This window comes from Balaenoptera borealis (assembly GCF_965194805.1).
Source record: "Balaenoptera borealis genome assembly, chromosome: 2".
Taxonomy (NCBI): domain Eukaryota; kingdom Metazoa; phylum Chordata; class Mammalia; order Artiodactyla; family Balaenopteridae; genus Balaenoptera; species Balaenoptera borealis.
In genome coordinates, this window is record NC_138867.1 from 100,127,732 (window position 1) to 100,149,505 (window position 21,774).

The window sequence follows — 21,774 nt, forward strand, 5'->3', positions numbered from 1 at the left end:
TGAACCTAGGTCCACGGAATGCTCTGATGTCATCATTGAGGTTAGAGAATTCTGCTGTAGGCCTGGCAACCTTTTGAAACTTAACAGCCCTGGTGAGCACTAGGCAGTACTGCTTGTTCACTAAGTGGTCCAAGTTCTTCAGCCATTTAGGAGACTTGACTATTTTTATTTGTATTGAATCATTTCAACGGATTTCCCAAAAGCCAAGAAGGGCCAACCTGTAGGGAAGAGGAGGAGTTGGACGTGAGGCATCTTCTAAGGGAATCTTCCAGTTGGTACGATGAGACGGCGACAAAAGAGGAAACATCTGGAAAGTGAAGAGTCCCAGGAAACTGCCGAGAAGGGAGGAGGTATGTGGGGGGCAACTTGTCTGGGGCACATGGGTTTCTGCCAAACTGAGCCTTCTCTAGGAAGGGGGGGACTGAGAACGCGTCACCTGTGAAGCAGGGTGCGAGAGACCTTGTCTCACTGATGCTGCTGTATCCACACGGAGGGTCCCTGTGGTGTGAGACGGCACAGAACGGCCAGGTGCCCCTGGGAGATGGGAGGTCAGCTCCGCTGGTCTGAGGACCCTCTCCTGGGGCTGCCGGGCCTGGAGCTTTGTCGGACTCACAGCAGGCTGCATCGTGCTTGCACAGACCTAGAGGTGCAGCTTTTCTCAGTCCCCGAGTTCTCTCTTATTCTCTTTGATCTTCCCCTGGGGTCATGAGGTGGGGGGTGTGAAGGATGCAAGGATGCTGAGAGAGACCCATGAGCTGCTTGGCCCCTTTTACCAAAGTGGAAAGAGAAGCCCCATGAGTTGAAGGCCTTGTTGAAAAGTATCTTGAGAAGTGGAATGCAGTTCGAAAGGAGATTGTTTGTCTAGGGATGGTGTCACTGAAGGCAAGGAGGTTTCATTCCTTCGACAGGAAGAATTTCCCAAAGGAGATCAAGGGAAGGGAAGGGCTTTCCAGAGACTGAGACCGCATGGGCGGGGGTGAGAGATGTCCTCAGGGTCCTGCGGGGAGCTTTGAGAGCCACGGGCCACGTGGTGCCTGCGTGCCTTAAATGTAGGCGAGTAGCTTGCCCTGGGAGAGGGGTGGTCACGTGAGGAAGTGGGGCAGAGTGGAGCCTACCCCAGAGTTCCAGCTGGAGGCCTCTGCCCCAGATTAGAGCCCAGTAGCTCCTACCAGGCCCAGGGCCCTGGAGACTAGGATGGGCCCTGGGAGTGGAGGTCTAGACAGCAGGCAGATTTTCAGGCAGTGGCTGGGACAGGCTGGGGAAGGCAATGACTGCCCCTGCCCTGACCATTCAGAATATTTTTCTCTATTTTGCCCTGTGTGTGTGTGTGTGTGTGTGTGTGTGTGTGTGTGTGTGTGTGTGTGCGCGGTAGTGGAGAGAAGGGCGGGATGAATGGGGGTAGAGTGCTCATCAGATATAAAGTCTGCATGGTAAAGTTCTTGTCACCCTGCCTGGACCTGGGTGACACTCGGTGTATACAGAATTCTTGTTAGGGGTGTTTTATGAGACAGTAACTCATACACCCATGTACACTCCGATACAGCAAATATATCACACACCCCACATATAACTTCCTTATTAAACCACACACAGCACATGTAGGTATATACACGCATCACTCCTGTACTACGTTCTCATACAACCCACCTGTGTCACAATCCTCTCCTCCAACACCAAACGCTGGAGATGAGATATGTATATAGACACACACACTATATATATATGACACACACACTATATATATGTATCTCCTCAACTCTCGCAAACACAGCTAACTTCAGCTATCTCTAAATACCTCTGTAAGAACCAGTCACATGTCATACACACCACACTTATAACACATTCTTTAGTGATGCCAGACCCGCTTTGTACAAACCACAGTAAAGCACAGTCTCACTAACCCATGTCAGGGTTGCCAGATAAAATATGGGCTGTCCAGTTAAATTTGAATTCCAGATAAACAACAAGTAATTTTTCAGTATGAGTATGTCCCAAATGTTGTATGGGCCATACTTACACGAAAAATAAGTAAGACCAAATACTGCATGGGAATACTTACACTACAAAATTATTCTGGGTTTATCTGAAATTGAACTTTAACCGGGTGCCCTGTATTTTTGTTTGCTAAGTCTGGCAACCCTTATATACTTACCGCCAGCTGATGTGTTATATATTTATTGTATTGTTGTTTAGTGTTTGTCTTCCTCTACTAGAATGTGCAGCCTTACCAGAGACTAGAACAATGGAAGAGTGCCGGATACATAGGAGTAGCTGCTTACTGAACCTTGGTGAATGAATGAATGGACACACACCATAAATACAAGCCACACCGTGTGATGAGGAAAAGTTACATGTCCCAGAATTCCTGACTTGTGAACAGAAATCATGCACACAGAGGCCACAGATACAGATACACACATCTGCACTGTGCTCCCCACGCCAACCCCACACTTACCACAGACTTAACTGATACACATCAGTCACTCTTCACACATACTCACAGTCACCACCTAGGCCCACATTACCCACAAGACACTGACAGAATAAGTATTGATTTTAATTAAATACTGGAGTATCCACTGGGAACCACACTCTCAACTGTGTGTATTCACTGCACCTGACACGTGTCAGACCGTCAGTAAATATTTGTGGACAGAGGACTGAGGAACCCACCCTGAGCCTTTCATTCCTCCCTCAGGAATCTCGAAGTCACAAGAGGATCCCCCTCAGCTTGGATCCCCTGTGGTGGCCCAAGGCTGCAGCCCAGGGCCAGGGGAGGTCTCCTCTGCCTCTGAATACTTCTGTGCTTCTTCTCCACGCAAGCTCATCCGCGGTGGTAAGGGCGCGGGGCTCCTCAGGTGAGGGGCTGCTTGGCTGGGAGGCAGGAGGCACACAGATCCCAGGGAGGCTGAGAGGAAACCCAGGGTCATCAGAGGCGCTGAGGGCTCTGTGGAGGAGCCTGAGCAGGATGGCTGAGCTGTACGAGGGCGTGGATCTCAGCTGAGTCTGGGGGCGTGTGAATCCTGGTACCACCATGGTGGGGAAGTTAAGGAGCAGGGGCCGGAAAGGTCTGGGCTTGAGGTGGAGGGCAGAGGGACCAGATTAAGCATCTTCAGAGGAAAATGTAGGGTTTGCCTTTGCCTTTGCTTCCAGAGAAGGACAGAGTTCTTCATCATAGACCTCCAGCCTGAGAGCAGGACCATCCAGCTGAGGTCCACCCAGCTCACACATACATCCGCTCTCCAGGCACAGCCATTCTCAGTGCACACGTAAACCCCAAGCACGTGATCCACAGTGCTCCTCTCCTACACCCCCATTCCACAAGTAATGCACCACCGATATTCCCAAACTCACACTCCTCGTAGTACACGCATCCACCCGCATCCCTCACATACCACAGCCCTCACCACCATACTCCACACCCCTGTATACAGACACCGCTCCAGTATCCCCCCACACGCAGATGAAAAGCCCACAGATGACACCAGATACACCACTCCATCCTACGGCCAACAGACACCAAGCTCATGACACAGCTACGTCATGCAAATGTCCCTCTCTCATCTACCACACCTGCTCCCTCAGCTTCCAGCATGGCCCACGCATGTTATTATGTTTTTAATTTCCTTTCCCAGGAATCTGGAGATTACATCGAGACACTCCCCAGCCTAGAGCACCCCTAGCCCGGGTTCAGGAACAAGAGGAGACCGCTCCCCCACCACAGTGTGTCGCCTTCTCATCCCCTTCATTCAGTAAGACCTCTCTGTATACAAACAAAGAGGAAAGAGGCATGAAAATATACTACATGCGGGTGAAAACGATCAAGGGTGTAGCTGTCTCCTGGGAGACAGAGAAACCCTCGGGCTTGCTAGAAGAGCGGCCGAGGATAGAAGAAGTGACCCTTCCTGAGGATGTGCGGGTAGGTACTCCCCGCTCTGCTGTGTCCACCAGAAACCGCCTGTCTGACAGTGAGCCCACTGGGGAGGAGAAAGAGTGTGAGGAAAGGGCAGAGCCATACAGCCCATCAGGGTCAGCTGCAGTCCAGGAGAGACCCAGGGCCAAGACACCGGACTGGCTGGTGACCATGGAGGCCGGCTTCAGGTGCATGGCCTGCTGCCGCGTGTTCCCCACCTTGGAGATCCTCCGGCAGCACGTGCGGTACGGCGTCCAGGAGGGCTTCAGCTGCCATGTCTTTCATCTCACCATGGCCCAGCTGATGGGCAATGTGGAATCCGAGAGCACCACCGAGGAGGAGGTGGAGGAGGAGGAGGAGAGGAGGAGGAGAAGCAAGGAGCAAAGGAGAATGAGGAGGAGCAGCCCACGGGGGAAGACCTCAGCCCGAGGAGACCGTGGAGCCAATGTCCAGGCTGCGTGTTTCATTCTCCGAAGGACAGGAAGTGAGCAGGGGCTGGGGCTGTGGAGGGAGCTGTACCTTCTCCGAGCCAGTCCCGTCTCTCCACCCCAGACTCATGCTTCCATAAGGGAGAGTTGGGGGCTTTAGCACCTCAGGGGGAACTGAAGGGGAGATAACCGGCTCCCGTGCTTCTGGCCCAGTCATGTAATAATAAAGTCATGACTGTAAGTGGGAATTTACCCTGAGCTTTTCAGCTTCCACAGGAAATTCTCTTTAGCTAAGAAGTGTTTTTCTCTCTTTTGATTTCCACACAGCAACTGAGATTCATGGGACAAGATCCTAGAAGACGGTGTGGCCTTCTGTTGGAAGAGGTAAGGCTTGAGGCTGGCACAGTCTTCTGAGCCTATGTCACGAGGGCCCAGAGGAGTGTAAGGGAAGGGGCCGCAGAGATGTGCTGGTTTATCTAATGGCTCTGCAGTTGCATCAACTTGGGACACACCCAGCACTTCCAAAGGAATTGACCTCTGTTGACTTAAACAAGAATGTGGAGCGTTTTGACTAGGAGTTTTCTCAGGGTCTGCATGATGGATCTCAGCTCTAAGAGGACGTACTGCCAGCAGCTCCTTCTCGGCAGAGAGAGCCAGGGGTGGTCTGAAGAGAGGACAGGGGGCCTCGCAGGACCAGAAGTTTGAGGTCTGAGAGCCTGTGGCCTGAGCTGAGATCTCACCCTGACCAGTGGACCTAGCCTTCTGGGACAAAGGGAAATGTGAAAGGGAGTCAGGTGGAAATGAGGTCCCCTGAGATATGGAAATGTTCCAGAACCTTCGTTGTGCGGTAGTTGATCTGGAGCCAAGCTCACTGTGGTGTGTGTGGCTCTGAGCTTTAAGGCAACGCTGGAGGGTAACCCCGACCAGCAGAGCTTATAGTGCTTCTTGTCTCTTCCTGTTCTGCCTCATTTGTTTTATCCCTTCCAGGGAGAAGAAAGGACCCTCGGGATAGTAGTAGCAGACAGAGTGCCAGTGGTCTGAAGGAGGATGAAGGGCCTAGCACTCAGTCTAACATCATATGACAGTATAAATATCATAGGCAATAAAGGGCATTTTCCAAACCTTTCCTGGATGATTTCATTTAATTACATTTATCTATCTATGCATCTATCTATCAGTCATCTACATCTGTATCTTTCAGGGTTCGTGAACAAGCTTTCACATAAGCACTAGGGACGTCCAGCAGCATTTTCCAGAAGGAGGCCTGGAAATTGCTGGGGACTTCTCACAAATAGGGAATGGCCACAACCCTTGCCACACAGACTATGTGCGTGGCCCTCCTGACTTACTCCCACTCACTCTGTGAATTGCCCGAGGTCTGAGATGGGGGTGCTGGCTGGAGGCAATGATCACGTGCAGGCTGGATCTCCTCCAGATTCTGATTCTCTTCCTGGGCATGTCGTCCTCAACAACAGTTTCCATGTCCCTGGCCACACTGATCTCTCTCCTTCAGTCCTTCCCTCCCTCCCTCTCCTGCCTCCTAGTGCAGAGAATACTTTTTACATTTGAGATGAGATTTATATTTTGTTCACAGAATTCTCACCTGTTCTACTGTGGCCTCCGTTTTTAACATTCCAAAGCTGAGAAGTTTCTTTTTTTCTCCCTCATTTCTGCTGAGTCTTTACCTTCCTAATGCAGTGAACTCAGAGTGCCTAGCTGACTGGATGGGGGAAAAAAATCCAGGGAGCAAAGAGAAATAATAAAAAATATATCAGTTAATTTTTCATAGTGTTATCCAACTATATATTTTTAAAAATTAGGAATAATATTAGGAATATTCTCTTTATAAAAAACGGAATTATTGGGCTTCCCTGGTGGCGCAGTGGTTAAGAATCTGCCTGCAAATGCAGGGGACCGGGGTTCGAGCCCTGGTCTGGGAAGATCCCACATGCCGCAGAGCAACTAAGCCCGTGCACCACAGCTACTGAGCCTGCACTCTAGAGCCCCCATGCCACAACTACTGAGCCCCCGTGCCACAACTACTGAAGCCTGCATGCCTAGAGCTTGTGCTCTGCAACAGGAGAAGCCACTGCAATGGGAAGCCCGTGCACCACAGTGAAGAGTAGCTCCCGCTCACTGCAACTAGAGAATGCACGCTAGCAGCAACAAAGACCCCAAGCAGCCAAAAATTAATAAATTAATTAAAAAAACAATTATTTTAAAGGGTACAATGTATAAAAGTACAATAAAAGTCCCCCTTCATAACCCCCCAACCCCACTGTCAAGACTACTTCCTTTTGTAGAGATTATTGATCACTAGCTGTCTGATTTCAAGACTTTTGGTCCATGAATTTACATATGTAGGTGCTTTATATGTGATTTATAGCTTTATAGAGATTTTTTATTTATAAATTATATCATACCATATCTATTCTAAAATTAACATTTTGATTGGAGATATTTTGATGTCTTTAATATAGAGATTTAGTATAAATCTTTGCTGTAGGTCTATCCCATTTTTTAGGCAAATGTTATTTATTTACTTCTAGTGACAGGTCATAATATAATTATTCCCCTATTGATGGACATTTCGAGAAAGATACTCTTTTTCTCCTGCAATTGCCTTGTGACTTTACCTGTTAACCAGATTGTGTTTCTTCTAAGTATTTTTGATTTATAAATTGTATCATACCATATCTATTCTAAAATTAACATTTTGATTGGAGATCTTTTAATGTCTTTTAGATAGAGAGTTAATATTAATATTTTAAATAGTCTCCCGTTTCCCTGTGGATTATTGACATTTTAAACTCTGCACTTCAATTTTCCCTCAATACCTGTAATTTTGTCATGGCTATTTCTCTACTTAAAGATGAGTAAGTCTATGGTTGATTTCTTCATTTTTTCCCCATCTCTTTCCAAGGTACTGAATTTGATTGTGTCTTATGAATTGGTGAAAAATGCTAGTCCTTGAGTCAGGACATCGGGCCCTTTACCAAGTAACTCAACCTATCTGGGCTTCAGCTTCTGTATGTGTGATCAAGAGGCTTGGACTAGCTGACTTTTCAAATGCTGTGTTTCTTTGATTCACTCTAACTTACTGATCTTCTACTTAAGAAGAGGGTCTGTTCTCATAAAGTAAGAACAGTTTTTTTAATCCTTGGGTTGGGCAGAGTTTAATTGGTCATATTCAGTTTGTTAGTTATATTTACTTTTACATATGCTTAACTCTAAATAATTTATATAGCTCTTGTGACTTTTTTTTTTTTTAATTGCTGACACAGCAAGAGGCTTTATTGGGAAGGAGCGCCCGGGCGGAGGGCAGCAGGGTTAGGGAACCCAGGCGGACTGCTCCGCCACGTGCCTCGCAGTCTCGGGCTTCCCGGTAATGGGGTTAGTTTCCGGGTTGCCTCCGGCCCATCACCTTGCTTGGCCTGTAGTCGGCCTCAGGGTCCTTCCGGGTGGCGCGCGCTTCTCTCAGCCAAGATGGATTCCAGTGCGAAGGGCTCTGCGAGGTTGGTCGTCTCCGCCGTCTTCTGGCCCCTCCCGCGTCCTGCTGGTTAGTTTTCCTCGGCAGCACCGGGTTCCGTGTCAGGACCTCCTGTTGTGAGACGCCTCAGGCAAGTGGTCATCGTCGTGCGGGGCCGAGGCGGGCGGTTTCGTTCCCTCACAGAATTACACGCAGCTTTTCGAGGACGGGGCTGCAAAGGGGAGGAGAAATGGGGCAACACCTGGGAGGGAAGTGGGCTAGGAGAGGGTCGTTGTCTTTTAAAGAGAAGAAATAAGACCATGTTTGTGTGGCGGTGGAAGGTTGCAGTGGAGAGGGGAGAGTTGCTGGTGTGTTAAGCACTGAGAGAGGAGATGGGGACCCGGGCCGGAGGTCCCTCTCCGGTACCAGAGGGAGAGGGGACTGAGGCAGAGCGCAGAGGAGGGGGCGGGAGAGGGGCTGTGGGCTTCCCTCCAGTGGCTTCTGCCTCCTCTGTGCAGTAAAAGCTGGTCACCAGTAAGAGGCAGGGAAGGGGCAGGAGCTGGCGGTTTGAGGGGTGGTAGGACCGGAAGAGGCAGAAAACCCTGGAACAAGGGCAGGACTGAGGTGGGGTCATGACTGCCGCTTGGGCAGGAGAGAAACTCCACACAGGAGTGCGTACACCTGCTGCCTTTCCTCCAGCCACGGGCAGGACGCTCAAAGGGAGGAATATGCTGGTGTCTTGGCTGCTTTCTGCCTCAGGGGAATAGGCTCTCACAAGGGAAAATATCAAGAGCAGAGAGTAAAGCTAGAGCCAGACATTATTCCTCTTAGGCTGTCTGTAGTCAGATAGAAGTAGCCTGCCGTCTACCAGTCAGTCCATCAGTCAGTCAGTCAACAAACACTCATCTTACAGACACCTACTAAGCTCCACGCACTGAGCGGTTGCTGGGGATAGTAAAATACTGTCTTTCTTACTAGACTAACTGTTATTTAATGTGGCTGGAGCTCCGTCAGTGAGGACACTCTGGAGAGGGAGCGAGTCTTTCCGCCCAAGGGGAGAGGGCAGAGGAGGATCCCCACCAAGAGCTGCCCACGCTGCTTTCCTGGTTGGACCCTCTCTGTTCCTTGAACACACCTCACGCTGTTCCCTCTGCCCAGGGCCCTCTGCCCTGGCTCTTTGCATGGCTGATGCCTTCGTTATCTCTCACGTCTTATCTCAAAACCCTCTAGGCCTCTACCTAGAGCACCTTTGGACTCTGCCTGGAAGGCTCCTCCCCCACTCACCTGTGGCTCCCTCCCATGTGTCTGTTCTTTTTTCCACCTCAGCCTTACTGAGGTCTAGTTGACAAATAAAATCGTAAGATACTTAAAGCATACGTGCTGATTTGATATACGTATACATTGTGGAATGACTCCCCCAGTGAGTTAATTACCATATCCATCACCTCACATATTTACCTTTTCGGTGTGTGGGAGAACAGTTAAACTCTACTCTCAGCAAATTTCAATTACACTATACAGTGCTATTAACTAGAGTCACCACGTTTTACGTTAGATCCTCAGGCCTTATTCATCTCATAGCTGAAAATTTATACCCTTTTACTTTTACCAACCTCTCCCTATTTCCCCCACCACCAGCCACTGGCAACCACTTTTCCACTCTCGGTTTCTATGAGTTCGCCTTTCTTTTTTTTTTTTTTTTCTTTCCCCACACACGCACACTGTATTTTATTTTTACAAGAGATAAATAGACTGACAGCAAGCATTGTAAATGGATGACCACAACAAAAGCAACAATGATTGCAATTACCAAACACGAAACACACTCGTACTATGTCATAATATTGACATTCAGTCCAGTAATCCCCCACTGTAACAGCTCCTTTACTTTGCAGTGAAAATTGATTTCTATATTCTTTGCCTCTGAGTCCTTGTGGGATTTTTTTTTTAATTCAAACAGAAAGTCACCAAAATTATAATCATCCTCATCAGTTCACTCAGTCCCATGTAATTAATTTTCTTTTTCATCTTGATCTTTTGTTAGCACTTTTATGAGTTCATCAGTTTTTCATTAGAGTTCTGAAAATGCTTATTCATTCAGTTCAGCAGTACAGTCAGTTACCGGAAACCTGTACTTGTCAGAGTGTTTTCTATGAATTCCTTGGAGATGAAACCCTTTAATAGGAACATATGTGCAAAAGCATCAGAGTACACCCAGAAGTGTCTGTAACTGACAAAAGACTTAAAAAGGACCATGGTTAAAGATTTGATGAAAGTTCATAATAGTGCAATTGACAAGGAAATTGTTTTTTCTGCGATATACATTTTAAAGTAATAACTAGAATTATGACTTATGACATTATACCAGAACATACAAGATTTTTAGAAATTTCACGTAATGTCTGAAACATTTATATTAACATATTTCCATACAGTTAACCCCATGAAAGTTTAGTATTAGTTGTTTTGTTTGTTTGTTTTTTTATACTGCAGGTTGTTATTAGTCATCAATTTTATACAAATCAGTGTATACATGTCAATCCCAATCGCCCAATTGAGCACACCACCGTCCCCACTCCACCGCAGTTTTCCCCCTTGGTGTCCATATGTCTGTTCTCTACATCTGTGTCTCAACTTCTGCCCTGCAAACCGGCTCATCTGTACCATTTTTCTGGGTTCCACATACATGCGTTAATATACGATATGTGCTTTTCTCTTTCTGACTTACTTCACTCTGTATGACAGTCTCTAGATCCCTCCACGTCTCAACAAATGACTCAACTTCGTTCCTTTTTATGGCTGAGTAATATTCCATTGTATATATGTACCACATCTTCTTCATCCATTCGTTCGTCGATGGGCATTTGGGTTGCTTCCATGATCTGGCTATTGTAAATAGTGCTGCAATGACCATTGGGGTGCATGCGTCTTTTTGAATTACGGTTTTCTCTGGGTATATGCCCAGTAGTGGGATTGCTGTGTCATATGGTAATTCTATTTTTAGTTTTTTAAGGAACCTCCATATTGTTCTCCATAGTGGCTGTATCAATTTACATTCCCACCAACAGTGCAAGAGGGTTCCCTTTTCTCCACACCCTCTGCAGCATTTGTTGTTTGTAGATTTTCTGATGATGCCCATTCTAACTGGTGTGAGGTGATACCTCATTGTAGTTTTGATTTGCATTTCTCTAATAATTAGTGATGTTGAGCATCTTTTCATGTGCTTCTTGGCCATCTGTATGTCCTCTTTGGAGAAATGTCTATTTAGGTCTTCTGCCCATTTTTGGATTGGGTTGTTTGTTTCTTTAGTATTGAGCTGAATGAGCTGTGTATATATTTTGGAGATTAATCCTTTGTCCGTTGATTCGTTTGCCAATATTTTCTCCCATTCTGAGGGTTGTCTTTTCGTCTTGTTTATGGTTTCCTTTGCTGTGCAAAAGCGTTTAAGTTTCATTAGGTCCCATTTGTTTATTTTTGTTTGTATTTCCATTACTCTAGGAGGTGGATCAAAAAAGATCTTGGTGTGATTTATGTCAAAGATTGTTCTTCCTATGTTTTCCTCTAAGAGTTTTATAGTGTCCGGTCTTACATTTAGGTCTCGAATCCATTTTGAGTTCATTTTTGTGTATGGTGTTAGGGAGTGTTGTAATTTCATTCTTTTACATGTAGCTGTCCAGTTTTCCCAGCACCACTTATTGAAGACACTGTCTTTTCTCCATTGTATATCTTTGCCTCGTTTGTCATAGGTTAGTTGACCATAGGTGTGTGGGTTTATCTCTGGGCTTTCTATCTTGTTCCATTGATCTGTGTTCCTATTTTTGTGCCAGTACCATATTGTCTTGATTACTGTAGCTTTGTAGTATAGTCTGAAGCCAGGGAGTCTGATTCCTCCAGCTCTGTTTTTTTCCCTCAAGACTGCTTTGGCTATTTGGGGTCTTTTGTGTCTCCATACAAAGTTTAAGATGATTTGTTCTAGTTCCGTAAAAAATGCCATTGGTAATTTGATAGGGATTGCATTGAATCTGTAGATTGCTTTGGGCAGTATAGTCATTTTCACAATATTGATTCTTCCAATCCAAGAACATGGTATATCTCTCCACCTGTTGGTATCATCTTTAATTTCTTGCATCAGTGTCTTATAGTTTTCTGCATACAGGTCTTCTGTCTCCCTAGGTAGGTTTATTCCTAGGTATTTTATTCTTTTGGTTGCAATGGTAAATGGGAGTGTTTCCATAATTTCTCTTTCAGATTTTTCATCATTAGTGTATAGGAATGCAAGAGATTTCTGTGCATTAATTTTGTATCCTGCAACTTTACCAAATTCATTGATTAGCTCTAGTAGTTTTCTGGTGGCATCTTTAGGATTCCCTATGTATAATATCATGTCATCTGCAAACAGTGACAGTTTTACTTCTTCTTTTCCAATTTGTATCCCTTTTATTTCTTTTTCTTCTCTGATTGACGTGGCTAGGACTTCCAAAACTATGTTGAATAATAGTGGTGAGAGTGGACATCCTCGTCTCGTTCCTGATCTTAGAGGAAACGCTTCCAGGTTTTCACCATGGAGAATGATGTTTGCTGTGGGTTTGTCGTATATGACCTTTATTATGTTGAGGTAGGTTCCCTCTATGCCCACTTTCTGGAGAGGTTTTATCATAAATGGGTGTTGAATTTTGTCAAAAGCTTTTCCTGCATCTATTGAGATGATCATATGGTTTTTATTCTTTAATTTGTTAATATGGTGTATCACATTGATTGATTGGCGTATATTGAAGAATCCCTGCATCCCTGGGAGAAATCCCACTTGATCGTGGAGTATGATGCTTTTAATGTGTTGTTGGATTCTGTTTGCTAGTATTTTGTTGAGGATTTTTGCATCTATGTTCATCAGTGATATTGGTCTGTCATTTTCTTTTTTTGTAGTATCTTTGTCTGGTTTTGGTATCAGGGTGATGGTGGCCTCATAGAATGAGTTTGGGAGTGTTCCTTCCTCTGCAAATTTTTGGAAGAGTTTGAGAAGGATGGGTGTTAGCTCTTCTCTAAATGTCTGATAGAATTCACCTGTGAAGCCATCTGGTCCTGGACTTTTGTTTGTTGGAAGATTTTTAATCACAGTTTCAGTTTCATTACTTGTGATTGGTCTGTTCGTATTTTCTGTTTCTTCCTGGTTCAGTCTTGGAAGGTTATACCTTTCTAGGAATTTTTCCATTTCTTCCAGGTTGTCCATTTTATTGGCATAGAGTTGCTTATAGTAGTCTCTTAGGATGCTTTGTATTTCTGTGGTGTCTGTTGTAACTTCTCCTTTTTCATTTCTAATTTTATTGATTTGAGTCCTCTCCCTCTTTTTCTTGATGAGTCTGGCTAATGGTTTATCAATTTTGTTTATCTTCTCAAAGAACCAGCTTTTAGTTTTATTGATCTTTGGTATTGTTTTCTTTGTTTCTATTTCATTTATTTCCGCTCTGATCTTTATGATTTCTTTCCTTCTGCTAACTTTGGGTTTTGTTTGTTCTTCTTTCTCTAGTTCCTTTAGGTGTAAGGTTAGATTGTTTACTTGAGATTTTTCTTGTTTCTTGATGTAGGCTTGTATAGCTGTAAACTTCCCTCTTAAAAGTGCTTTTGCTGCATCCCATAGGTTTTGGATCGTCGTGTTTTCATTGTCATTTGTCTCTAGGTATTTTTTGATTTCCTCTTTGATTTCTTCCGTGATCTCTTGGTTAGTTAGTAACGTATTGTTTAGCCTCCATGTGTTTGTGTTTTTTACGGTTTTTACCCTGTAATTCATTTCTAATCTCATAGCGTTGTGGTCAGAAAAGATGCTTGATATGATTTCAATTTTCTTAAATTTACTGAGGCTTGATTTGTGACCCAAGATGTGATCTATCCCGGAGAATGTTCCGTGCGCACTTGAGAAGAAAGTGTCATCTGCTGTTTTTGGATGGAGTGTCCTATAAATATCAATGAAATCTATCTGGTCTATTGTGTCATTTAAAGCTTCTGTTTCTTTATTTATTTTCATTTTGGATGAACTGTCCACTTGTGTAAGTGAGGTGTTAAATTCCCCCACTATTATTGTGTTACTGTCGATTTCCTCTTTTATAGCTGTTAGCAGTTGCCTTATGTATAGAGGTGCTCCTATGTTGGATGCATATATATTTATAATTGTTATATCTTCTTCTTGGATTGATCCCTTGATCATTATGTAGTGTCCTTCCTTGTCTCTTGTAACCTTCTTTATTTTAAAGTCTATTTTATCTGGTATGAGTATAGCTACTCCAGCTTACTTTTGATTTCCATTTGCATGGAATATCTTTTTCCATCCCTTCACTTTCAGTCTGTATGTGTCCCTAGGTCTGAAGTGGGTCTTTTGTAGACAGCATATAGATGGGTCTTGTTTTTGTATCCATTCAGCCAGCCTGTGTCTTTTGGTTGGAGCATTTAATCCATTCACGTTTAAGGTAATTATCGATATGTATGTTCCTATGACCATTTTCTTAATTGTTTTGGGTTTGTTTTTGTAGGTCCTTTTCTTCTCTTGTGTTTCCCACTTAGAGAAGTTCCTTTAGCGTTTGTTGTAGAGCTGGTTTGGTGGTGCTGAATTCTTTTAGCTGTTGCTTGTCTGTAAAGCTTTTGATTTCTCCATCAAATCTGAATGAGATCCTTGTCGGGTAGCGTAATCTTGGTTGTAGGTTCTTCCCTTTCATCACTTTAAGTATATCATGCCACTCCCTTCTGGCTTGTAGAGTTTCTGCTGAGAAATCAGCTGTTAACCTTATGGGAGTTCCCTTGTATATTATTTGTCGTTTTTCCCTTGCTGCTTTCAATAATTTTTCTTTGTCTTTCATTTTTGCCAAGTTGATTACTATGTGTCTCGGCGTGTTTCTCCTTGGGTTTTTCCTGTATGGGACTCACTGCGCTTCCTGGACTTGGGTGGCTATTTCCTTTCCCATGTTAGGGAAGTTTTCGACTATAATCGCTTCAAATATTTTCTCGGGTCCTTTCTCTCTCTCTCTTCTCCTTCTGGGACCCCTATAATGCGAATGTTGTTGCGTTTAATGTTGTCCCAGAGGTCTCTTAGGCTGTCTTCATTTCTTTTCATTCTTTTTTCTTTATTCTGTTCCGCAGCAGTGAATTCCACCATTCTGTCTTCCAGGTCACTTATCTGTTCTTCTGCCTCAGTTATTCTGCTATTGATTCCTTCTAGTGTAGTTTTCATTTCAGTTATTGTATTGTTCATCTCTGTTTGTTCTTTAATTCTTCTAGGTCTTTGTTAAACATTTCTTGCATCTTCTCGATCTTTGTCTCCATTCTTATTCCGAGGTCCTGGATCATCTTCACTATCATTATTCTGAATTCCTTTTGTGGAAGGTTGCCTATCTCCACTTCATTTAGTTGTTTTTCTGGTGTTTATCTTGTTCCTTCATCTGGTATATAGCCTTCTGCCTTTTCATCTTGTCTGTCTTTCTGTGAATGTGGTTTTTGTTCCACAGGCTGCAGGATTATAGTTTTTCTTGCTTCTGCTGTCTGCCCTCTGGTGGTTGAGGCTATCTAAGAGGCTTGATGGGAGGCTCTGGTGGTGGGTAGAGCCGACTGTTGCTGTGGTGGTCAGAGCTCCGTAATAGTTTAATCCACTTGACTGCTGATGGGTGGGGCTGGGTTCCCTCCCTGTTGGTTGTTTTGCCTGAGGCAAGCCAACACTGGAGCCTACCTGGGCTCTTTGGTGGGGCTAATAACAGACTCTGGGAGGGCTCAATGCAAGGAGTACTTCCCAGAACTTCCGCCGGCAGTGTCCTTATCCCTACGGTGAAACAGAGCCACCCCCCGCCTCTGCAGGAGACCCTCCAACACCAGCAGGTAGGTCTGGTTCAGTCTCCCCTGGGGTCACTGCTCCTTCCCCTGGGTCCCGATGCACACACTATTTTGTGTGTGCCCTCCAAGAGTGGGGTCTCTGTTTCCCCCAGTCCTGTTGAAGTCCAGCAATCAATTCTCACTAGGCTTCAAAGTCTGATTCTCTATGAATTCCTCCTCCCGTTGCCGGACCCCCAGGTTGGGAAGCCTGACATGGGGCTCAGAACCTTCATTCCAGTGGGTAGACTTCTGTGGTATAAGTATTCGCCAGTCTGTGAGTCACCTACCGAACAGTTATGGGATTTGATTTTACTCTGATTGCTCCCCTCCTACCGTCTCATTGTGGCTTCTCCCTTGTCTTTGGATGTGGGGTATCTTTTTTGGTGAGTTCCAGCATCCTCCTGTCGATGATTGTCCAGCAGCTAGTTGTGATTCTGGTTTTCTCGCCAGAGGGAGTGAGAGCACGTCCTTCTACTCTGCCATCTTGTCCTAATGTCCTCTTGTGACTATATTTAATATCTTATTTTTTTCTTATTTTCTTTTACAGTTTCTAATTTGTTTTCGCCAGTGTAGAGGAGCCTGACTGAGTTTTAAAATGTATTGATCTTGTATCTGTCTGCCTTGTTGAATTGTCTTATTAGTTCCTACTAGTTTATCTGTGGGTTCTTTTGGGTTTCCTAGATAAATGAGCATATTAAATATAAATAATGTGTTCTTTGGATACAGTGTATTTTCTTGCATCTCTATATATACAAGCAATATGTTGAATTGATTTAAATATTTAAATACTTACATAACTGTTATCATAATCTAACATTCCTTATCTTATTTTCTTTCAATCAATATTATGTTTTCAAGATTTATTCATGTCAATCCATATAGATCTAGGTCTTTTATTTTTGACTGTTTGATATTATTTCATCACATGCGTATAGCATCATTTATCTTCCGTTCAAGCATTATTGGACAATTGGATTGTTTCCCTCCCTTCTCTAGAACAAACAATGTTTCCTAGAATATCCCTGAAGATGTCTGACAGTCGAGAAGGGCCAGGCGGCCCGAAGGATTCCTACTTGCTTTTAGCCACCTTCCAACAGGCCATCTCCAGCCAGCAATTTGAAGCACAGGTGAAATCAAAACTCCCCCAAATGTGGAGACCGTAGGAGCTTCCTAGAAGGTGGGAGGTTAATGATAGGCATCCTGCTGGGAGACTCCCAGGGGAGTCTGAGCTGGCCTGAACCTCCTCCTCCATCTCTCAAGAGAAATGTGGAGGAAAGACTTCTAAAACTGTGAGTAGGCAGAGGGAGAGAGGTTGGGGGCCGAAGCTGTAACTGAGGTCTTCGAGTGGGCTGTGAGGATGCAGAACCTCTAGAGAGCCAGGCTGTGCCTTCTGAGAACTTCTCCCCTAAGGATGCTCATAATTAAGGTGATAGCAGGCATATACAGCTGACTTGGTCCACACTGTCACAGAAAGCCTTATCAGAATCTCTTCTTGTTCATACACTCTTGTGTCTGTTACTTGGTTATTGCCTTTGGTACTCCACTGATGTGAACCACAGTCTCTAGGGGATGGAGGACACTAGTGACCCATCTTGCTCTGTGGCATTAGTCCACAGCTTGAGGGTAAGGGAGGAGGCCAAATGAAGCTCAAGAAGGAAAGATGGAGTTTGAAGAGAAGACCTGAGTTAAGGGTGTTTTCTCAAGTCTTGATGAATGCAGAGTAGCTCCAGTACCTGAAGTCCTGCGTGTTCTCAAGGCTGACCACGGGGCTGGGTGCACTCAATGAAGGAACCGTATACACTTAGTATTTCATTGCTTGCTCACACTTGCCCTCCTCTGATACACACTCTGCAAGACTGATCTTCCCCTGAAACAACTTTCCACCTGCTACTGTCATCTCATGAACATTTGCTTCCCCTTCCTAGTGTCCCCCTAGAATGCCATTGCAGCAAATTCATAATTTGATAATCATGCTTCATACCGTATTCTCAGCAACTTCTGATAAATTTAATTCACTTTATTCCATAGTCTTCACACATCAGTAATCTTCCTTAACTTCCTAGCTGCAGGTTAACCCATTCGGAATCATTTCTTTTTCTTTCTCTTCTTTGGCCAATCCTTTCTATCTTTTAAGGTCCTTTTCTTGTCTCTCTACCATCCTGCCTTCCTGAACTTTTTTTTCCGTTTAAGTAACCTTTCAATCTCCTTCCCCAATTTCCTCATAAACATTTAGAGTTTATTCCTCACAAGTTAGACAGCAGTTTATGAATGGGCAGGCATAATGGACTCAGAATGAGTTGGTACCCCCGAGGTACGTGTCTTGCTGGGGAGCCACAGGGGAAGGGCTGGCTGTTGGACACATGTTTGCATGGAGTCAGGCTGCGTGGCCTCAGGGTGTTTGCTCTGCACTTGTGTGTGTTTCTTCCTAGTTGGTTTCCTTGTCCAGCCACCTCCGACCTCCCTCCATCCAGCCCAAGGAATCCTTCTCATCACAGGGGTAGGATGTTTGTCTCATTTCCCATCCAATCCTTTCCCCAAAGTTTGGTTGTGAGTTGTTCCCATTCCAAAGACCTTTCCTCTTTTAAGAGAAAAGAGAAAATCTTTTCTCTTTTCTCTCCTTTTCTCTCACTTCACTTCTGCTCTATTATCTCCTCCGTCCAGAATGGCCCACTGACTCAAATGGGTGTAGATCCGAAGACGGCAAGAAATGCCAGCAATTCTGAAATAATAATACGGATGTATCAGGAAAACTTGAAAACCTTCATCCTGCCACATTAAAAAATATTGCACTTCCAGTGTATTAATAGTCTCGGTGTAGAAACACAAATGATAAAGAAATTGAATTACAGTCAAGTTTTTCTTTACTCCTTTCCTGATTTATTCTAATCCTCAAAGTTAACATGATTAACTATTTGTTATATAAACTTTCAGACCTTTTCTACACATACGCACTTTTCTTTTTTTCACATAGAGTGTGAACTAGGTCACCTTCAACATGCTGTGATTCTGTGATTCACTCTCTCCCACCGAGTCATCCACTGATAAAGTAATGTTTTTCATGGAGAAATATTTCCAATAGCTAATAGCCAATGTCTGTGGAGTGCTTACTCTGTGTCGGTGTCTTCTGACTACTTTACAGATAATTTGTACAACATACCCATGGACTAGTTACAGTTATAACCCCCAAGTGACAGATACGTGCAGATAAGTACAAATAAATACAGAGGCCAAGTGACTTGCCCAAGACACTGGAACAAATCAAAATCCATGCCTCTGTAATCATTTTGCTCTATTGCCTCTGTCTGGGAGGCTTGATGATGTTGCAACTAAGACCTTAAATATCATGTTACATTTTTATATCTCTGCCACAAACGTGGGGTTATGATATGGGGTAACTAACCTGACTACTTTTGAAAATCCTTATGCACCTGGATGAAAGTAAGCCAGGGACTGCAAGCTATAGATTTAAGATTTCCTACCAACTTTTAAAAATAGCTTCTTGAATGCAATTTATGTAATGTCAAGTCTAGGATGTAGTCCAAATAGCAACAGAAAAATGGAGATATGTAGAAACATACTTAAAGTGGACAAGTATTGGGAGTATAGTATTTTGGGGGCCAACGTGTAGACCACAGGAAAGCTTGCTGTTTCCATTTCAAAGGGTAGAGCTCTATGTTGCAACTGCCAAGGTCCCTGGGGCAACAAGTCTGCTCACTGCTTAGTAAAGAAGCATCCTCAGTTTGATAGAATCCTATGGAAGCCTTACATTTGGTTAGCAGTTCTACATTCCTGATGTAATAATATCTTCAGGGTGTGGGAGGGTATGAAGCTATGAAAACACCCTTGGAGAGATTTGCTTATTAAGTTTGGCTTTTTCAATCTCCCTAATACTTCTTTACTAAACACCAGGCGGTTTCCTTCACTTTTCAGAATCATGTTGTTTTTCCCTTGTCTAATGAACTTTCAAATACTTTTCGATGAGCTATTAAGTTTGGAAAAAAATAAACATCTCTTTAAAATAAAGAAGATAATAACAATGACAAGTAGAAAAAGCTCTAAAATTGAGAATATAGTCCATTGTAGCCAATTAATGGGAGTGGCAAGTTCGTGCTCACTGTCCAGGACATATAAGTAGAAGTCGAGGGTGCTCTGAGGCATCTCTTGGGTCTCTATAAGCCTCCATCGTTTCTGATGAGTAGGGTTGACAGATAAAATATAGGCTGTTTAGTTAAATATGAATGTCAGGAAAACAATGAGTACATTTTTAAGATAAGTATGCCCCAAATAGTACATAGGATACACTTATACTAAAAATAATGATTTATTATTCATCTGAAGTTCAAGTTTAACTGGGTGTCCTGTGTTTTTATTTACTAAATCTGACAGCCCTACTGATGATCCACAATGGAGGCAGTTCAGGAACGGTACATGCTGGCTCTCGGACAGTCAGAAATTGCTTCAGCAGATCCAGGTACAGTATGAAATTCTTTTTGGATGTAGCTCAGAAGCCATGGCCAGCCCTTGACTGCAAGTACTTCCTCGGGTTTCCCTGAGGTGGGGTAAACCTTCCTCCTAATGGCCTTTTGGTAAGTCTGGAAGACCATATCCAAGGGGGGCCCCAAAGTCAGTTTCATCCTCACAACCATGTTTCCAATTCCTGGAATTGGCTGCATGTGACTCACACGAGATGAGGAGGTTTGTGAAAATTGGGAGTGTCATAGCTTTAACCCTTTGTAGGTAAAGTTTTGCTGTTCTGAGAGTTTTAACAGGAGCAATGTGAAAGACTCCAGGTCCCCAGGAAGACAGAAATAATCCTGTTATACTTCTGTGTATGTGACAAGTCTCTAATAGTTCACAGAGCAAATATCTGGTCTCAGAAAAACTGATCCAAGCTTGGATGTTTCTGGTGACAAGGCAAGGTCCTGAGTTTCAAGTTCACCTTTCATGGTTGAGGAGACAGTAGGGTTGTCAGAAGGGAAATCATGGAGGAGACCTTGGCTTCATCCATTGTGCAGGCTTTTATATTTGGTTCTATCTAGATTGTGTTTCAAAGGTGGAGCTTGTTTACGACAATGAACGTTCTCTGATGTGCTTTTTGGACTTTCGTTCACAGAGCGAGAGCAGTGCCGAGGCTGTAGAAATGCCGTGGATATTCTGAGCTGTCAGTGGCATTTCCCAGGTACTGTTCCCTTGGTGCTTCTCCTTGAAATGTGCAAAGGGATTATCATCTGTTTCGTGGCCTGTCCTAGCATTGTGAAAGGAAGCTGCTGCTCCTGGTTCAGAGGATTTCGGACGTGGTGGGAGAAGACGGGCGAAATTTAGGTAACTGGTGTTCCTATAGCCAAGGAGAACAAATTATTGGAAGTGGAGGTGTCTGGGATGGGAACGATGTTGCTGTAATTTCACAAATGCTCCAGGACCAGGGAAGACCACCAGATGTACTGGGCTTTGTTTTAGGTTGCAAGTAAGAGAGGGAGGGATGGACTAGAGATTGACCTCATACAGCTGGTCAATGCGTTTTTCATTCGTTCATTCATTCATTCATCCAACTCGTATTTACTGAGTTGCTGTCATGTGTCAGTTACTCTGTTAGGTTTTGAGATGCGATAGTGAAGAAAACAAATTCTCAGTCTTTAAGGAGTGTATAGTTCAGTCAGAGAGACTGATAAAGAAATAGGTAATTACAACATAGGAAATAAGTCATTTGATAGAGGAAGTGGGTCTTTGTGGGTGTAAACAGGAGGGTAAATTTAACTAAGCCCAGTGGTGGAGGTAAGGAATGGGAGACCCAGAGGGACTTCTTGAAGGAAGTGATGGTGGAGATCAGCAGGGTGAGTAGAAACTTTCCAGGATCTTCCCAGGCAAAGATGGAAGGAAGAAAGAAAGTTTCAGGCAGAGGGACCACTCTGTACAAAATCCTTAAGATAAGGAGAATATTGTATGTTCTTCAGCATGGCTGGGGCATGAACTCTGAGAAAGGGGGTTGCTAGGAGATATGGCTGGAAAGAGAGGCAGGGCTCTGTCATTTAGACTTTGTTCTGTAGGCAATGAGGATTCACTGAAGGTGAAGGCAGAGGAGTGACTCCATCAGATTGTGTTCTAGAAAAGTCACTTAG

At 44.1% G+C, this 21,774-nt stretch overlaps 1 protein-coding gene and 1 long non-coding RNA gene across 2 annotated transcripts in view; one reads left to right on the forward strand and one right to left on the reverse strand.

Annotated features, from left to right (window-relative positions):
* The window catches only part of LOC309622617, a 620,423-nt gene that overhangs the window by 135,516 nt on the left and 463,133 nt on the right, over positions 1-21,774 (reverse strand). The window lies entirely within an intron of this gene.
* On the forward strand, positions 9-4,918 carry LOC309621665 (protein FAM170A-like). The gene is given in 6 exon segments (XM_082378371.1): positions 9-350; positions 2,214-2,288; positions 2,699-2,836; positions 3,636-4,262; positions 4,265-4,397; positions 4,669-4,918. Coding segments are annotated over 6 exon segments (1,050 nt in total). The 5' UTR covers positions 9-280; the 3' UTR covers positions 4,676-4,918.